This window comes from Hypanus sabinus, chromosome 8 (genome assembly GCF_030144855.1).
Source record: "Hypanus sabinus isolate sHypSab1 chromosome 8, sHypSab1.hap1, whole genome shotgun sequence".
Classification (NCBI taxonomy): domain Eukaryota; kingdom Metazoa; phylum Chordata; class Chondrichthyes; order Myliobatiformes; family Dasyatidae; genus Hypanus; species Hypanus sabinus.
In genome coordinates this window covers 57,972,970-57,988,094 of record NC_082713.1, presented here as the reverse complement: position 1 = coordinate 57,988,094, position 15,125 = coordinate 57,972,970, and the positions used below count along the sequence as shown (strand labels likewise).

The 15,125-nt window shown below is 37.2% G+C and overlaps 1 protein-coding gene across 2 annotated transcripts in view; it reads right to left on the bottom strand.

Annotated features, from left to right (window-relative positions):
- znf711 (zinc finger protein 711) overlaps nt 1–15,125 on the bottom strand; it is a 53,135-nt gene that overhangs the window by 20,945 nt on the left and 17,065 nt on the right. For both annotated transcript variants that reach the window (XM_059977282.1, XM_059977283.1), the window contains exons 2-3: nt 13,354–13,452; nt 12,215–12,778 (exon numbers count right to left, since the gene is read on the bottom strand). In XM_059977282.1, coding sequence (XP_059833265.1) covers nt 12,215–12,778; nt 13,354–13,432 — 643 coding nt within the window. In that variant the 5' untranslated portion in view covers nt 13,433–13,452. The remainder of the gene's footprint in view (nt 1–12,214; nt 12,779–13,353; nt 13,453–15,125) is intronic.

Genomic DNA, 15,125 nt, shown 5'->3' with positions numbered 1-15,125 from the left:
GCACATGATCACTAAAAAGTGATAAAACAATATAATCAAAAATAAAATGTGAAGCTGGCAACATTTCAATATTAAAAAGTAATTTATAAAATCAGATGATAGGGCTGATTCTTTTAAAGCATATACTTTTTGTAAAATTTAGAATTAATTGAAAACGTGAACAATGCAAAAACCTTAATTTCTAAATATTGAAATATTTCATGTATTAATCCCTTCTATTAAAAGAGCATTTCTATTCAGAACTGTACTTTTTTCGCCATTTAATTTTGTTGTTTGACCAGTAAACATCAATTCAATGAAGATTATAAGCCGTCTTTACAAATCTACTAAATTCAAAATCCCTCTTAGAGAAATACCATTTTCTACATGTTTTATGAATCTATAGCAAGGCCAGCATAGGTCACTTTGTTGAAAACTTCTTATAGTCCCAAATGAGATGCAGGTGTTGGAATGGCCTTTCGATTTGGTAAAGTATGATCAGGTTTCAGATATGACAGAGGAGACTTGGTGCTTACAGGTTGTCACTCACTTCCCAGTAGTCAGATTAAGAACAGTATTGTCTGAAGCCTGGAAGAAAGTTACCTGTATGTTTTCTTGATGAGGAAATGGAATTTAGTTATTTAATATTTTTCCTTTAGGTCCCTAACGATTAACAAAAAGTAAAAGTTTCCAAGGAACATTTTTGCCTAATACCATGTTATAAATGTCCAATAATGTGTGAAGGTAACATTATTAACTGAGAAAGGCTAACACTCCATCAAGCCCATGTAAAATGAATATGTAATTATTCAATCAAGTATCTTACTCTCACACCATTCATTTATTAATTGAGAAGTAATTCCACACATTGAGAAGTAATTCCACACCCACCCTCATCAAACTCCATCTTATGGCAAGGAGCTTCACGATTGTTAGTTTTATCATCCCAACCTTATTTCATAATGGCTACTCTTCTGTGAACCATTTCAAATGAATTGGCATTCGTTTTGAGTTAACATGGTGTAGATTTAGTGGCATAGCCTGTTCATTCAGAAGACTATTAATCTGACAACATAATACCAATTCTGTTTAAATGCAATTAACAGTAATTCAAACTTCATTCTATTTTAGCCTCTACAAACTAAGACATTTTTTGTCACACATTTTATTTTTATTACGTATTCCAAAGTTTCAGTTTAAATTATCCAGATTGAAGGCCATCTACCTCAAGCAGTAGTCAAACCTCCTTTGCACTTGCTTTTAATGCATTGATCATACCTCCAGAAGATTACTACTACTAGCCTCCAATTACTTTTATTCTCTCAAGGCTGTGGTTGGAATAATCAGCACTTTAAATTTCTTGGCATTATCATTTGAGAGGATCTGTCCTGAGTCTAGCACATTAAGTGGCAACACCTCTGCTTTCTTAGAAGCTTGTGAAGATTTGGCACATCAACTAAAACTTCAAGAGATATATGGTTGAGAGTATACTAAATGGTGCATCAAAACCTGGTACTGAAACACCAATGCCTTTGAACATAAAAGCTTACAAAAGGTAGTGGATACAGACCACTCCATCACAGGCAAAGTCTTCACTACCATTGGGTACATCTGCAAGAACTATTGTAGAAAAGCAGCACCCATCATCAAGGACTAACCGCAACAGCCAGACTATGCTTTCTTCTCACTGCTACCATCAGGAAGGAAGTACAGAAGCCTTAGGTCCTACACCATCAGGTCCAGGAACAGTTATTACCACACAACCATCAGGCCCCTGAACCAGAGTGGATAACTTCACACATCCCAACACTGAACTAATTCCACAACCTAAAGAACCTTACAACTTATCTTCTCAATACTATTTATTACTTATTAATCTATTACTGCTATTTTATTTTTTTTATTTGCACAATCTATTGTCTTTTACACATTGGTTGTTTGTTTATCATTGTGTGTAGTTTTTCAATGATTCCATTGCATTTCTTTGCATTTACTGTGAATGCCCACAAGTAAGTGAATCTCAGAGTAGTAAATGGTGACATTGATAATAAATTCACTTTGAACACCACTTTTGTAGCATGAATCAGACAATAATCACTGGTGACTACACACGTTACAGTAGGGTAGCCTTGTTCCTCTGTTATTCTGGTGTATCTCAGAGACGAAACATCCAAATCCTTGCTTACCAACTAAACACCAAAGTGTTAAGCCTTGTCTATTCACGTGCAACTGAGATTAAACAGCTTTCTTAGTACTGAAAATTTACTGGTATAACATTTTCCACAATTCCTATTCATAGCAACTTTTTTCTCTTTATTGTGGCTTTTTAAAATTAATTTTCATTAGATTAAATATTTTAACAATTTTCTAAAGATTTTTTTAGCTGGTTACACTGAACAGATGCCTTGTTGTTTTTTCCTGTTCAAATGGGTTCCAGATTCACAAAAATGCCACTGCCCTATTTCAGTTCTGAAGATTATAAGTTACCAAGTCATCAAAAATTTGTGTGTAGCTTTATGCTTAATAACTAATTAAGGTCATTTGTTCATAACTGACTGCAATATAATCAATTAATTTGTTTTTTTCTTTCTAAGGTAATTTTAAAAACAACTGGATAACCAATCAAAAATTAGATAATTTTCAAAAGTTGTTTCAGATACATGGGATACAAACCTGTACAAGTTTTCCTGATTGTTTTTAGAAGAACAATTAAGGAAGAAGCTGTTGATAGATTTGAACTTTTAGGTTTTCAATCAGGTACCTTTCTACTCATGTGACCATTAAACAAGATTGTATGGTGCTGAGAATAATGCTGAGAGGGTTATGGGTTGATCAATTGGATAGAAAGCACCCACCTTCAGGTTGGGAATCTGTGGGACTGGGTATCTCAGTGCTGGGACCTCAGCTGTTCACAATCTGTGCCAGTAATTGGAGGAAGGATATCAAACAGAATATATCTCATTTCCTGACGAGTGACAGTGTGTGCTTAGGGGAGGATGCAGAAAGGCTATATGATAATATAGACAAACTATGCAAAGGACAAGGACATGGCAGGTGGGACATAACAAAGAAATGTGAGGTCTCCAGCTTTGACAAACAACAGTGAGAAGTTGAAAAGTTTTGGTGTTCAAATGGATCTGGTGTCCATGTACAGAAATGATATGCAGCTCAATAAGCAAGTAGGAAGGTATGGTGAGCTTCATTGTAAAATTCTTGAGTCCAAGAGTAGAGATGTTTGCTCCACTTATAGAGAACCCCAGTGAGAGTACATCTGGTATAATGGCCACAGATCTGCTCTCCCAGCTGAGGAAGGATATATAGTTGCAAGAAAAAGTTTGTGAAGTCTTTGCAATTACCCGGTTTTTTGTATTTATTACGCATAAAATGTGGTCTGATCTTCATCTAAGTCACAATAATAGACAAACACAATTTGCCTGAACTAATAACACACAAACAATTGTACTTTTCAGGTCTTTATTTAACAAATTGTTTAATTATTCATGGTCCAGGCTGGAAAAAGTAGATGAACCCTTATATTTAATAATAGTAGAACCTCCTTTAGCAACAATAACCTACATCAAATGCAGCCGCTAATCAGACACAACAGCACGAAGGAATTCTAGACCATTCCTCCATGCAAAACTGTTTTAGTTCATCAGTATTTCTGGGATAACTTGCATGAGCAGCCCTCTTCAGGTCATGCCACACCACCTCAATTGGGTTAAGCTCTGGGCCATTCCAAAACATGAATTTTCTTCTTTTTAAACCATTCTGTTGTTGATTTACTTGTTTTGGGCCATTGTCTTGTTGCATCATCCAACTTCTATTAAGCTTCAGATGATGGACTGTTACCCTAATATTCTCCTGTAAAGTATCTTGACATAATTTTGAATTAATTGTTCCCTCAACAACTAAAAGCTGTCCAGGTCCTGAAGCAGCAAAGCAGCCCCAAACCATGATGTTCCTTCCACCATACTTCACAGTTGGGATGAGGTTTTGGTGTTATTGTGCAAAGCCCTCTTTCCTCGAAACATTGTGGTTTGCATGTCTGCCAAAAAGTTCAACTTTGTTCTCATCTGTCCATAGAATATTGTCCCAGAAGCATTATGGAACATCTAGGTACCTTTTGCAAACTTGAGACATGCAGCAATGTTTTGTTTTTTTGGAAAGCACTGGTTTCCTCCTTGGTGTCCTTCCATGAATACCATTCTTGTTCCGTGTTTTTCTTATAGTGGACACATGAACTGAGAAGTTGTAGAGATTTCTGCAGGTCTTTTGTTGTTACCCATGGATTATTTATCACCTCTCCCAGCGTTACAGATTGTTCCCTTGGTGTGATCTTTGCAGGACACCCACTCCTAGGGAGAGTAGCAACAGCATTGAATCTCCTCCATTTGTAAATAATTTCCTTTACTGTGGATTGATGAACAATCAGGTCCTTAGCAACGCATTTGTTGCCTTTTCCAGCTTGATGTATCTCTATAACTCTTCTAAGGTCCTCTGAAAGTTGTTTTGATTGAGGCATGGTGCACATAAACAGATCTTTCTTCAGAAGAGCAGGCTCTGACAGTAATCTGACTTTGTTTCATTTTTTTATAAATAAGGCAGGTGCCTCTACAACCCACATCTCAAATTTCATCTCATTGATTGGAACATCTGACTCGAAATAGCTTTTGTAGGAGGCTTTACCCCAGAGTTTCACATACTTTTTCGAACCTACACTGGGACTGTTTAAATGGTGTACTCAGTATTGACGAGACAAAGTACAATTGCTTTTGTGTTATTAGCATAGGCAGAATGTGTTTGTCTATTATTGTGACCTAGATGAAGATTAGGCCACCGGGATGAGTAATTGATGTAATTGATGCAGAAAATAAGGCAACTGTAAAGGGTTCACAAACCTTCTCTTGTAGTGGTACTTGTGATAGAAGGAGTGCAATGAAAGTTCACCTGAATAATTCTGGGGATATCGTCTGAGGAGAGATTAAGTAGCTGCCGCATGTACTCTCCAGTCTGAAGTAATGAGAAATTATCTGTACTCAAGGGAGTTCAGAAGAATGAGGGAACTCTCAATAAAAGCACGTTACATGAGAAAGCATGGTTAGTGAAGGTGTAAAGAAGGTTTCATTAGTGGGCGAGTCCAGAACTCTTAGAACGAAGGGACATCTTTAGATTCTAGAACAGAGGAGGAGAAATTTATTCAGCCAGAAGGCACTGAATCTGTGGAATCTGTTACCAGACAGCTGTGGAGGCCAAGTCATTGGGTATATTTAAGACAGAGATTGATAGACTCTTGATTGCTAAGGGATTTAAGGGTTACATGCAGAAGGAAAGAGAATAGACTTGGGGAAAAAAAAATCAGCCATGATTGAACAGTGAAATAGACTCAAAGGCCTGAATCTGCTTCTGTAACTTAAGGTTGTATGGATTATCCTATCTACTAGCTTATTTACAAACGCAATACATATTGTATGTGTGACATCACATCACACTAAGAAAATGTGACTATAATTGTTTATAAAATATTCAGTAAAAGAAGCAAAGTTTTCTCCCTACCAAATTCATTCCTTGATCTTTTTTATTAGAACTATGTTTGTTACCTATTTAGACCTCAGTCAATGTCAACTCTAAAGAGTTTGTGGAATGAACATTCTTCACAAATTTTAGTATTTCTTTTTGTTGAAATATTGATGAGATCATGTCATCATGCCTGAAGCATAAATGTAGGGAAAAAAAACTCAATTTATCCTACAACAACAGCATTTGAGCTTTGACTTTCATTTGCTATTCGCAAGATTAAAGCCTTAATTGGGTTAAAGGATACCCTTTAAATCCAGTTCTCTGCTTCTCTTAAACTTTTTCCATGTTTTAATTACTGACAGCTGCTTTATATTATTCTAAAGTAATTTTTATTATTTTTCCTTAAAGCTCTTTATTCAATGAATGATGTCTGGTTACAGATACACAAAGGTTATAAAAAGTATTCATTCCCACCCCCCGGAAATTTTTATTGACATTGACTCTCAGTGGATTTAATTTGGTGCTTTTTTTTTACACACTGATCGACAGGAAAATACTCTTTGGTGTCAAAGTGAAAACAGATCTCTACAAAGTGATCTACATTAATTACAAATATAAAGCACAAAATAATTGTTTGCATAAGTATTCACCCTTTTTAATATGACAAATCATATCATCACTGGTGCAGCCAATTGGTTTTAGAAGTCACATAATTAGTTAAATGGAGATCACGCATGTACAGTCAAGGTATTTCAATTGATTATAGTAAAAATACACGAATGTCTTAAAGGTCCAACTGCTGGTGATTCAGTATCCTGGCAAAAACTACACCACAAAGACAAAAAGAACACTCCAAGCAACTCCGCAGCAAGGTTATTGAAAAAACACGTCGGGATGGATACAAGAAAATTCCCAAGTCACTGAACATCCCCTGAGTACAATTAAGGCAATTATCAAGAAATGGAAAGAATACGCCACAGCTGTAAATCTGCCTAGAGCAGGCAGTCCTCAAAAACTAAGAGAATGTGCAAGAAGGGGACTAGTGAGGGAGGCCGTCAAGAGACCTATGACAACTTAGGAGGAGAAACAAACTTCAGAGGCTGAGTTGGGAGAGACTGTGCTTCACCAGTTGCAGCTTTATGGGAGAGTGGCAAAGAGAAAGCTAGTGTTGAAAAAAAACTCACATGAAAACTTAACTAGAGTTTGCCAGAAGGCATGTGGGAGACTCTGAAGTCAGCTGGAAGAAGGTTCTAAGGCTGATGAAACCAAAATTGAGCTTTTTAGTCAACAGACTAAATGCCATGTTTGGCATAAGCCAAATACTACACATCATGAAGAACAGACCATCCCTGCCTTGAAGCATGGTGATGGCTACATCATGGTGTAGGGATGCTTCACTGCAGCAGGCATTGGAAGACTTGTGAAGGTAGAGGGTAAACTGAATGCAGAAAAATACAGAGAAATCCAGGAGGAAATCTGATGCATGCTGCAAGAGAACTGTGACTTGAATGAAGATTTTTTTTCCCAGTGAGGCAATGACCACAAGCATAGACAAAGCAACATAGGAATGGCTTAGAAACACCAAAGTTAATGTCCTGGAGTGGCCAGGTCAGAGTCCAGACCTCAATCCAATTTGTGGCTACTTAAAAAGGGCTGTTCACTCATGATTCCCCATGGAATCTGACAGAGTTTGAGCAGTTTTGTGAAGAGTGAGGAAAAATTGTAGTGTCCAGATGTGCAAAGCTGATAGAGACCTAACCACACAGACTCAAGGCTGTAATTGCTGACAAAGGTGCATCTACTGAATACTGATTTGAAGGATGTGAGTAATTATGCAATCAATAATTTCATTTTTAATAATTGTAATAAATTTAGATCAATTAATATTCTGATACAAACCTTACGCCATAGACCTCAAAACCAAAATTAACTTCCCTTGTTCACTGGTTACTGAACTTTGTAGCAATTGGCAATCCCTTCAATTCTATGTAATGACTTATTTCAGTTTGTTCATTTCCTAGTGTCAAAATCTTTTTAAAATTAAAAGCAATCTGGTAGGTGCTGGAATGAGCTCCTGTGGTGATAGTGGAGGCTAATACAACACAGACGTTTAAGAGCCTTTGTAAGAAGCTAGATGAATGCAGAGAATGGAGAGATATGAAGATTGTGTCAGTAGAAGGGATTAGTTTAGTTCGGTATTTAATTACATGTTTAAATTTGTACAGCTTTATCCTGTGCTGTACTGTACTATTCTATTCTATTCTATACATCTGGTGCAGCATTTACAGATGGGCACAATGTGGAAATCCTGCTCTACTGGCACAATGTGCCTGATACTTAACTTCAGAAAACTAAAATAATGGCACCAATATCAGAATTTCTTTTCTATATCTTTAAACTTGATCACTGATTAAATTTGATTATAAATGTTCATTTATCAAGATAAAGAGGATTATTAGATACAGAAACTGAAATTTAGGAGTAATTGATTGTGTACAAGAGATACATTGGTTAGGATCTCAAGATTGCTACCCATGCTGTGTGCTACTGAGGCCAGAAATAGGAAGACAATACAGTTTAATAAGTGGCTAAGGAGATACAGCAGAAGTGAGGACTTCAAATTTTTCAATCATTGGGCTTTCTTCTAGGTAAGATGGGCCTGTACAAACAAGAAGGTTTGCTACTGCTGCTCTGGGGTGTTTAAACTAGAGTTTCAGAAGGATGGGAACTAAACTACCAGGGCTATTAGTGGAGTGTTTGTGGAAAAAGATGTTAATCCCACATACAAAGACAGGAATAGAAATGCTGAGCATGGTGTGAATAATGTTCTGAGTTGCGTCCATTTCAATGCAAACTAAAAAATAAGCATTAAGTATCAGGAACATGAGATGAAGTCTTTCAAAGTGAATCCATGGTTCGTAGGAACTGTTCAGTGATGGAATGAGTAAGTTGAGTGAAGTTATCCCTTCTGTTCCTGAACCTGATGGTGTGGGTGATTTCTTCATAATTGCTGAGCCCAGCAGACATACTCCGTAACGATAACACTGAGGAATTTAAAGCTGCTGACCCTATCCACTTCTGATCCCCCTATGAGGACTGACTCATGGACCTCTGGTTTCCTCCTGAAGTGAATAATCAGCTTCTTGGGGTCTTGCTGACGTTGAGTGAGAGGTGGTTGTGGTACCACTCAGCCAAAAATATCAATCTCCCTCCTATATGCATCAGCAAAATTAGATATGGCATTGGGGGTATGCTCAACCTCACATTCATAAGTATAAGGTGAGTAGAGCAGGGGGCTAAGCATACAGCCTTAAGTGCATCTGTGCTAATGGAGATCGTGGAGCTGTTTGGTCAAACAAATTGACTGGCATCTGCAAGTGAGGAAATCGAGGATCCAATTGGACATGGAGGTATTAAGGCCAAGGTCTTGAAGCGTATTGATTAGTTTGAAGGGATGATAGTGTTGAATGATGAGCTGTATTCGATACAGAGCATCCTGTTGTATGCACCTTTGCTGTCCAGATGCTCCAGACTTGAGTGAAGAGCCAAAGAAATGGCATCTGCTGTAGATATGTTGCCTGTTTGCAAATTGCAGCAGATCCAAGTCACTTCTCAGGCAGAGGTTGATATGTTTCATCACTGACCTCTTGAAGCACTTCAGCACTTCCAGTGCTACTGGATGACCGTCATCGAGTCAGGTTACCACGTTCCTCTTAGCACCAGAATAATTGAAGCCCACTTTAAGCAGGTTGGTACTCTGACTGTCGATATCGGTCAGTTGATCAGATAGTAGATGTCAGATGATCAAAGTGGCTTTGTGCAGGTTAGCTTGTGTCGAACCAGTCTTATACAATTTTTCGAGGAAGTTATCTGGAACCTTGATGAAGGCAAGGGACTGGATGTTGTCTACATGGACTTTAGCAGGGCCTTTGACAAGGTCCCACATAGGAGGCTGGTCAAGAGGTTCAGTAGCTTGGCATTCAGGATGAGGTAACAACTGGATTCAATACTGGTTTATCAGAAGTCAAAGATTAATAGTAGATGGTTGCCTCTCTGACTTGAGGCCTGTGACTACTGGTGTGCTGGGTCTTGTTTATCATCCAGATAATTGATATAAATGACAATGTGGTAAACTAGATCATCAAGTCTGCAGATGACATCACGATCAGGAGCAAAGTGGACAGTGAAAAAGGCTATCAAAGCTTGTAGTGAGATCTGGACTAGCTGGAAAAATGGGCTGGAAAATGACACAGAATTTAATACTAACAAAGGCAAAGTGTTTCACTTTGGGAGAACAAACCAAGCTACGATTTACACATTGAAAAGTGGGCACTGAAGAGGTGGCAGAACAGAGGAATCTAGAATTCCTTGAAAGTAACATCACAGATTATAATGAGAGTTTTTAGCACATTGGCTTTCATAAATCTAAGTACTGAGTACAAGAGTTAGGATGTTACGTTGAAGTTGCATGAGATGTTGGTGAAGCTAATTTGGAGTGCAGATCTGGTCACCTACCTACAGGAAAGAAATCAGAGGAATATTTTACAAGGATATTGCTGGTACTCAAGTACCTGAGCTGTAGGGAAAGATGGAATAGGTATACTCTGGAGCATAGGAGAACGAGAGGATGTTTGACAGAGGTATACAAAATTATGAGGGGTATAGATAGGATAAATGCAAGCAGGCTTTTTCCACCAAGATTTAGTGAGACTAGAACTAGAAGTCATAGAACAAGGGTAAAAGGTGAAATATTTATGGGGAACATAAGGGTATCTTCTTCACTCAGGATGGTGAGGGTGTGGAACGAGCTGCCAGTGGAAGTGATCGATACAAGTTTGATTTCAGCATTTAACAATAATTTGGACAAGTACATGGATGAAAGAGATATGGAGGGCTAAGTTCAGTTGCAGGTCAATGGGACCATACAGGATAATAGTTCAGCACAGATTTATTGGGTCAAAGGTCCTGTTTCTGTGCATAGGCTCTATGACTCTAAGCCCTTAAGTTCTATAATGCATCACAGAAGCAATTTATGCTTATAATGATGTGACTGGGCACAGTTTTAGTGATTTGTAAACAACTGCTGAAATATGTCAAGAGAACAAGACAGAGAAATGGATAGGTGAAAGAAATATAGATATGAAAAGATGCATGGAGAGAAAGAAAGTGCACCTTTCAAAGATGTACCTTATTTGCAATACCTAATACTCATGCAAGGCACAACATGTATCACCTTTTCTGTGACTTAAGCTCAACCTTGAAAACATTTTTCAGGAGTTTTTAAAAAAAGGGGGCATTAAATTTTTATGGACTAATCAGATAAAGCAGTAGTATTAAAAATTGGCTGAAATAAACAGCAATAGAAGCTGCATCAACATGGTTGCAAATAATTAGTGAGATGCCCTACAGGTGAATAGTTCATCACTATTTATGTTCTATCTTAATGATTGATAGAGATAGAAACAAGACTGTCAAAATACAGCACAATTTTCAGGGTGTGATTTCAAGTACGTAGAGCATTGGTTGAGAACCTGTACACAGTAAATGTAGTTTGTATAATTCTGTCCAATCTATTTAAAAAAAAAGACTATTAGATTTAAATGAACATGCTGAAACTATGAGGAAAGAACTGAGGATTGGATGCAGAAAGTAAAAATGTATACAATGTAAATTATTGGACAGAAAACTAGTTCAACTTTCTGAAATAACGTGCATCGACAAGAAAGATGGTCTAATCCTGCTTGTATTTCTTATGTTCTTGCGTTCTTGCGTTAGCCAGTCACATGAACTAGAAACTATATTGTGTGGTACAATGCAATTTACATGCCAGGCAGTAATTCTACATTTCCACATATACAAAATCGTGCTATTTGAGTAAATTATCTACAGGGTCTTGCATGTACTGATAGGCACAAAATAACATGCATTTTTGTGTAATTACATGTAGAAGGACTTAATATTTGTGATGCATAGTATGTTGTAAATGTTAGAACACTTATTCTACACATTCATACAAAATGGCAAAATGCATATTCAAATGTTTTTGTGAAGCAAATCAGATTCAAGGGCCTGGAAACTTTAAACTTGGAGGATAAAAAGATAATTTAGATTTAATGGCTTTCAGCAGAAGGCAGTAAAGATATTGTACAGACAGCCTAGATAAATACTGGTGCCTAAATGGATAAATGGACAAACTTGGAGAAATTTGACAGAGTATGACAGAGACTGAGATGGAGAGTAATGATCTTTTCCAGCTTTCAACATTTCTAAGTCTAGCGGATGGACTACAAATTCAGTAATTTTCTACAATATGGCAGTGTTGGCAAAATACCAAAACCGTAAAACTTGAATAAAATGTCCCTGACTTGGAATGGTTGATTGGTTCTTAATTGGAAAAGTGTTAAAGGTCATAGGAAGAATGGGTTTAAGAGGGATAATTAATCAGCCACGATGGAATGGTGGAGAACACTCAATGGACTGAATGGCCCAATTCTGTTCCTCTGTCTTATAACAAGGATACAACTTACCATTGTATTAATGGTATTTTCACAATTTCTTAAATTTCTTTACTGTGTGTGAGTAAATTATTTGTATATTGATCATTTGTGGACATTTGCTGCATATCTTCACTAGTGTAACTCTGTGACAATTATTCTAATAATTACTTTGTTTCCCAAAAATGCTAAACATGAAAGGCATATTAATTTCCACTTACAAGATATCATTAAGAAATCCTCAGATGCATCTTTTCCATCTATCTGGGCTTCAATAGTCATGGTTGAGCCAGGAATAGCCTCTTCGTTTTGAACTACTAAATCTTGGTTTTGAATTACAGTCTGTGACACAGAATCTACTTCCATAACTTCCTCCGAGACCATTGCAGGAGAAAGAACATCCGTTACAGAATCTTGGACCACGTGTTCAAATTGCTCCTCATCCTGCACTGATACAAGGTCTGATACTAATACTTGATCTGGAACACCAACAGTTTCTGTTATAAGATCTGAAGCCAGAACATGGTCAGGAACTGAATTGGCATTCAAGTCTTCTTCAAGTGTAACATTAGCTTCTAAGACAGAGTCTGAAACCATCACACCATCTGTCACATCATCACTTTCAGCTATAATATCCGGGCCCTGTACAACTTCATGAATATTAGTTGTGAGACCATGTTCTATGGTAACTTCTTCCCCAGCGACATCCGAGACCAGTACTGCATCAGGCACAGATACAACAATATGATCTCCATCAATGTGGGCTGTACCAGCCATTCCAGACACTGCAACACAAACAGATCAGTTAGGGACAACTTCAGTGAACATTTTACTAATTACAATTGGAATATACTACAATATACTACAATATGGTCACAACAAAACAGCAAAACAGACTTGGCCAATGTTATTAGCTCTCAGATATGCAAAACACACAACTTATGGGAAACATAGAAAAGCTACTTACTTCAATAAAATTTAAATATTTATGTTCATTACATGTACTTTTCTACCCAGGATCGCATTGAATCTCTCAACTTAACAAGTGAATCATATACCTGATATATTTGAGTCCGCTGTAGTTAAACTCAACATATCATACCTCACCACTTTTCCTAGTCCTAGCACACATCATCCCATTTATATTAATTTCCTGTGATAAATCTGTCTAGTTACCTGCTTAGACTCTTATATCGAGGTAAGCTTGGATCAAATTGGTACAGCAGAGCCAAATACTGTTGCTTTAAAACTCCCTATTAAATCTCTTAAATGTTTTGGTGATCTATGTATTTAATTATTCTATTAAAAAAGTAGCAGCTTGAGTTTCATATATTTATTTTTAAACAAATAAACTACTTACCAAAATCCTGCATTATCATTGCATGAGAGACTTTTGACTCCTGTGAATGCAGCTCAAGTCCTCCCCCTCCTTGATCCATGATTTAGAGTTTTCATCGGTCTTTAAAGAAAAGGTGTAACAATTAGTGTTTAAGCATTCAAGGTTTTTCCTGAAGCATTCATGAGGCTAACTACATCATAAGATAACAAATAAGTTGTGTTGCACATTAACTGGCCCTAATTGTCCAGAAAGGAAAGCAGTAGTTCCAAATCACTCCTTTAACACAAATAGAGTCTAACTCCTATCACAAGATCATGGAATCATAAAGCATAGAAGGCCATTTGACAGATTTCACCTGAGTCAATTCTTTGGTTGAACTACTCATTAATTCTGATTCCCATTTTCAACCAACTTTGTCCTGAAAAATACTAAGTTTGCTTCTATCACCATATCAAGAAATGCACTTTGGCTTTATACCAAGTGTCTTCATGGCATCTCTGATTGTTTTGAAAATCCCACATGGAGTCGATTTACAGAATGTTGTGATTGAGATGGCAAGGACTATCAACCATAATGGTAATATTCAGTCCTAAAATCATTAACAAGACATTCTCAATTCACCTGTTCATACATAACATTCTAGGAGTCATCATGTTACCTCACCTGATCTCCAAAAGTAGCATAATGGTTACATAATGAAACTACTGCACCAAGGCCCTGGAGTCTTGGCAGCTGTGGATCATGGCTTTAAGTAATTAAATTAAAATAGCATGATGAATAGGAAATCAGTGTCATAAAACCCATTGTTCATTTGTATCCTTCAGAACTGGGTTGCTTTAGACCCACAATATGATTGACTCTTTAATATCTTCTGAAATGGTCTAGCATCCCACTGTTTAGATGACAATTATGAGTAGATAATAGACCAAATCGTGCTTAATTTTCTACTGCAGTCCATTTGCCAGTTCAGCATTTTCTCTTCTTTTGCATCTTCACATGACAACATGAAAATCAGGAACGACAAAGAATTCTGACATCAATGGATCTGACCTACTTTGCAGAACCAAGGGGCCAATAAAGTTTTGTATCCACCCACTCTGAGGAATATAGATTTAAAATATGAATTGGCAGGTTGAACAGAGCAATGGGACAAAATTTCCCATCAGAACCAGTTAATGGACAACTTCTAAACTACTGCACTATCCATACCCAGCCTACACCTCAGTGATAGCTGGGCTATCCATAATGGTAGTGCATTGTGCATGCAAATCTCTTTGTACAGAATGTGGGAAATCAAAGTACTTAAGTAAAGATTTTAGAGAAACCGCTGAACAAATTGGCAGTCAGCTAAGCTACATATGCTGACATAGTGAGCTGTCAAAAACATCAAACCTTTCTGAATGCCTCAACTCTACACTTAACTTTAAGAACATAGTCACAAATTCTTTTAAGTACAGTACCAAAAAAAATGTAAGTTAACTATGAATTCTTCTAAATACTTTGATCCCCTGCATTCTGTACAATGCACTGCCATTGTGCATAGCTTCATCTCTGGGGTGTAGGCTGGGTATGGATAGTGCCGTAGGTTAGCAGTTGTCCATTACCTGGTGCTGGTGGAAAATTTTGTCCCATTGGCCTGTTCAACCTGTACTTAAAAGAATTTGTGACCACATTTTGAATTTCATATTTTCTCACAATGGAAGAAGCCACCATTCAGGCCACTGAGTTTCAGAGTGTTCCCATCAATCCCATTCGCCCATCTATTTTGCTGTAACCTATTCACTCTTATATGC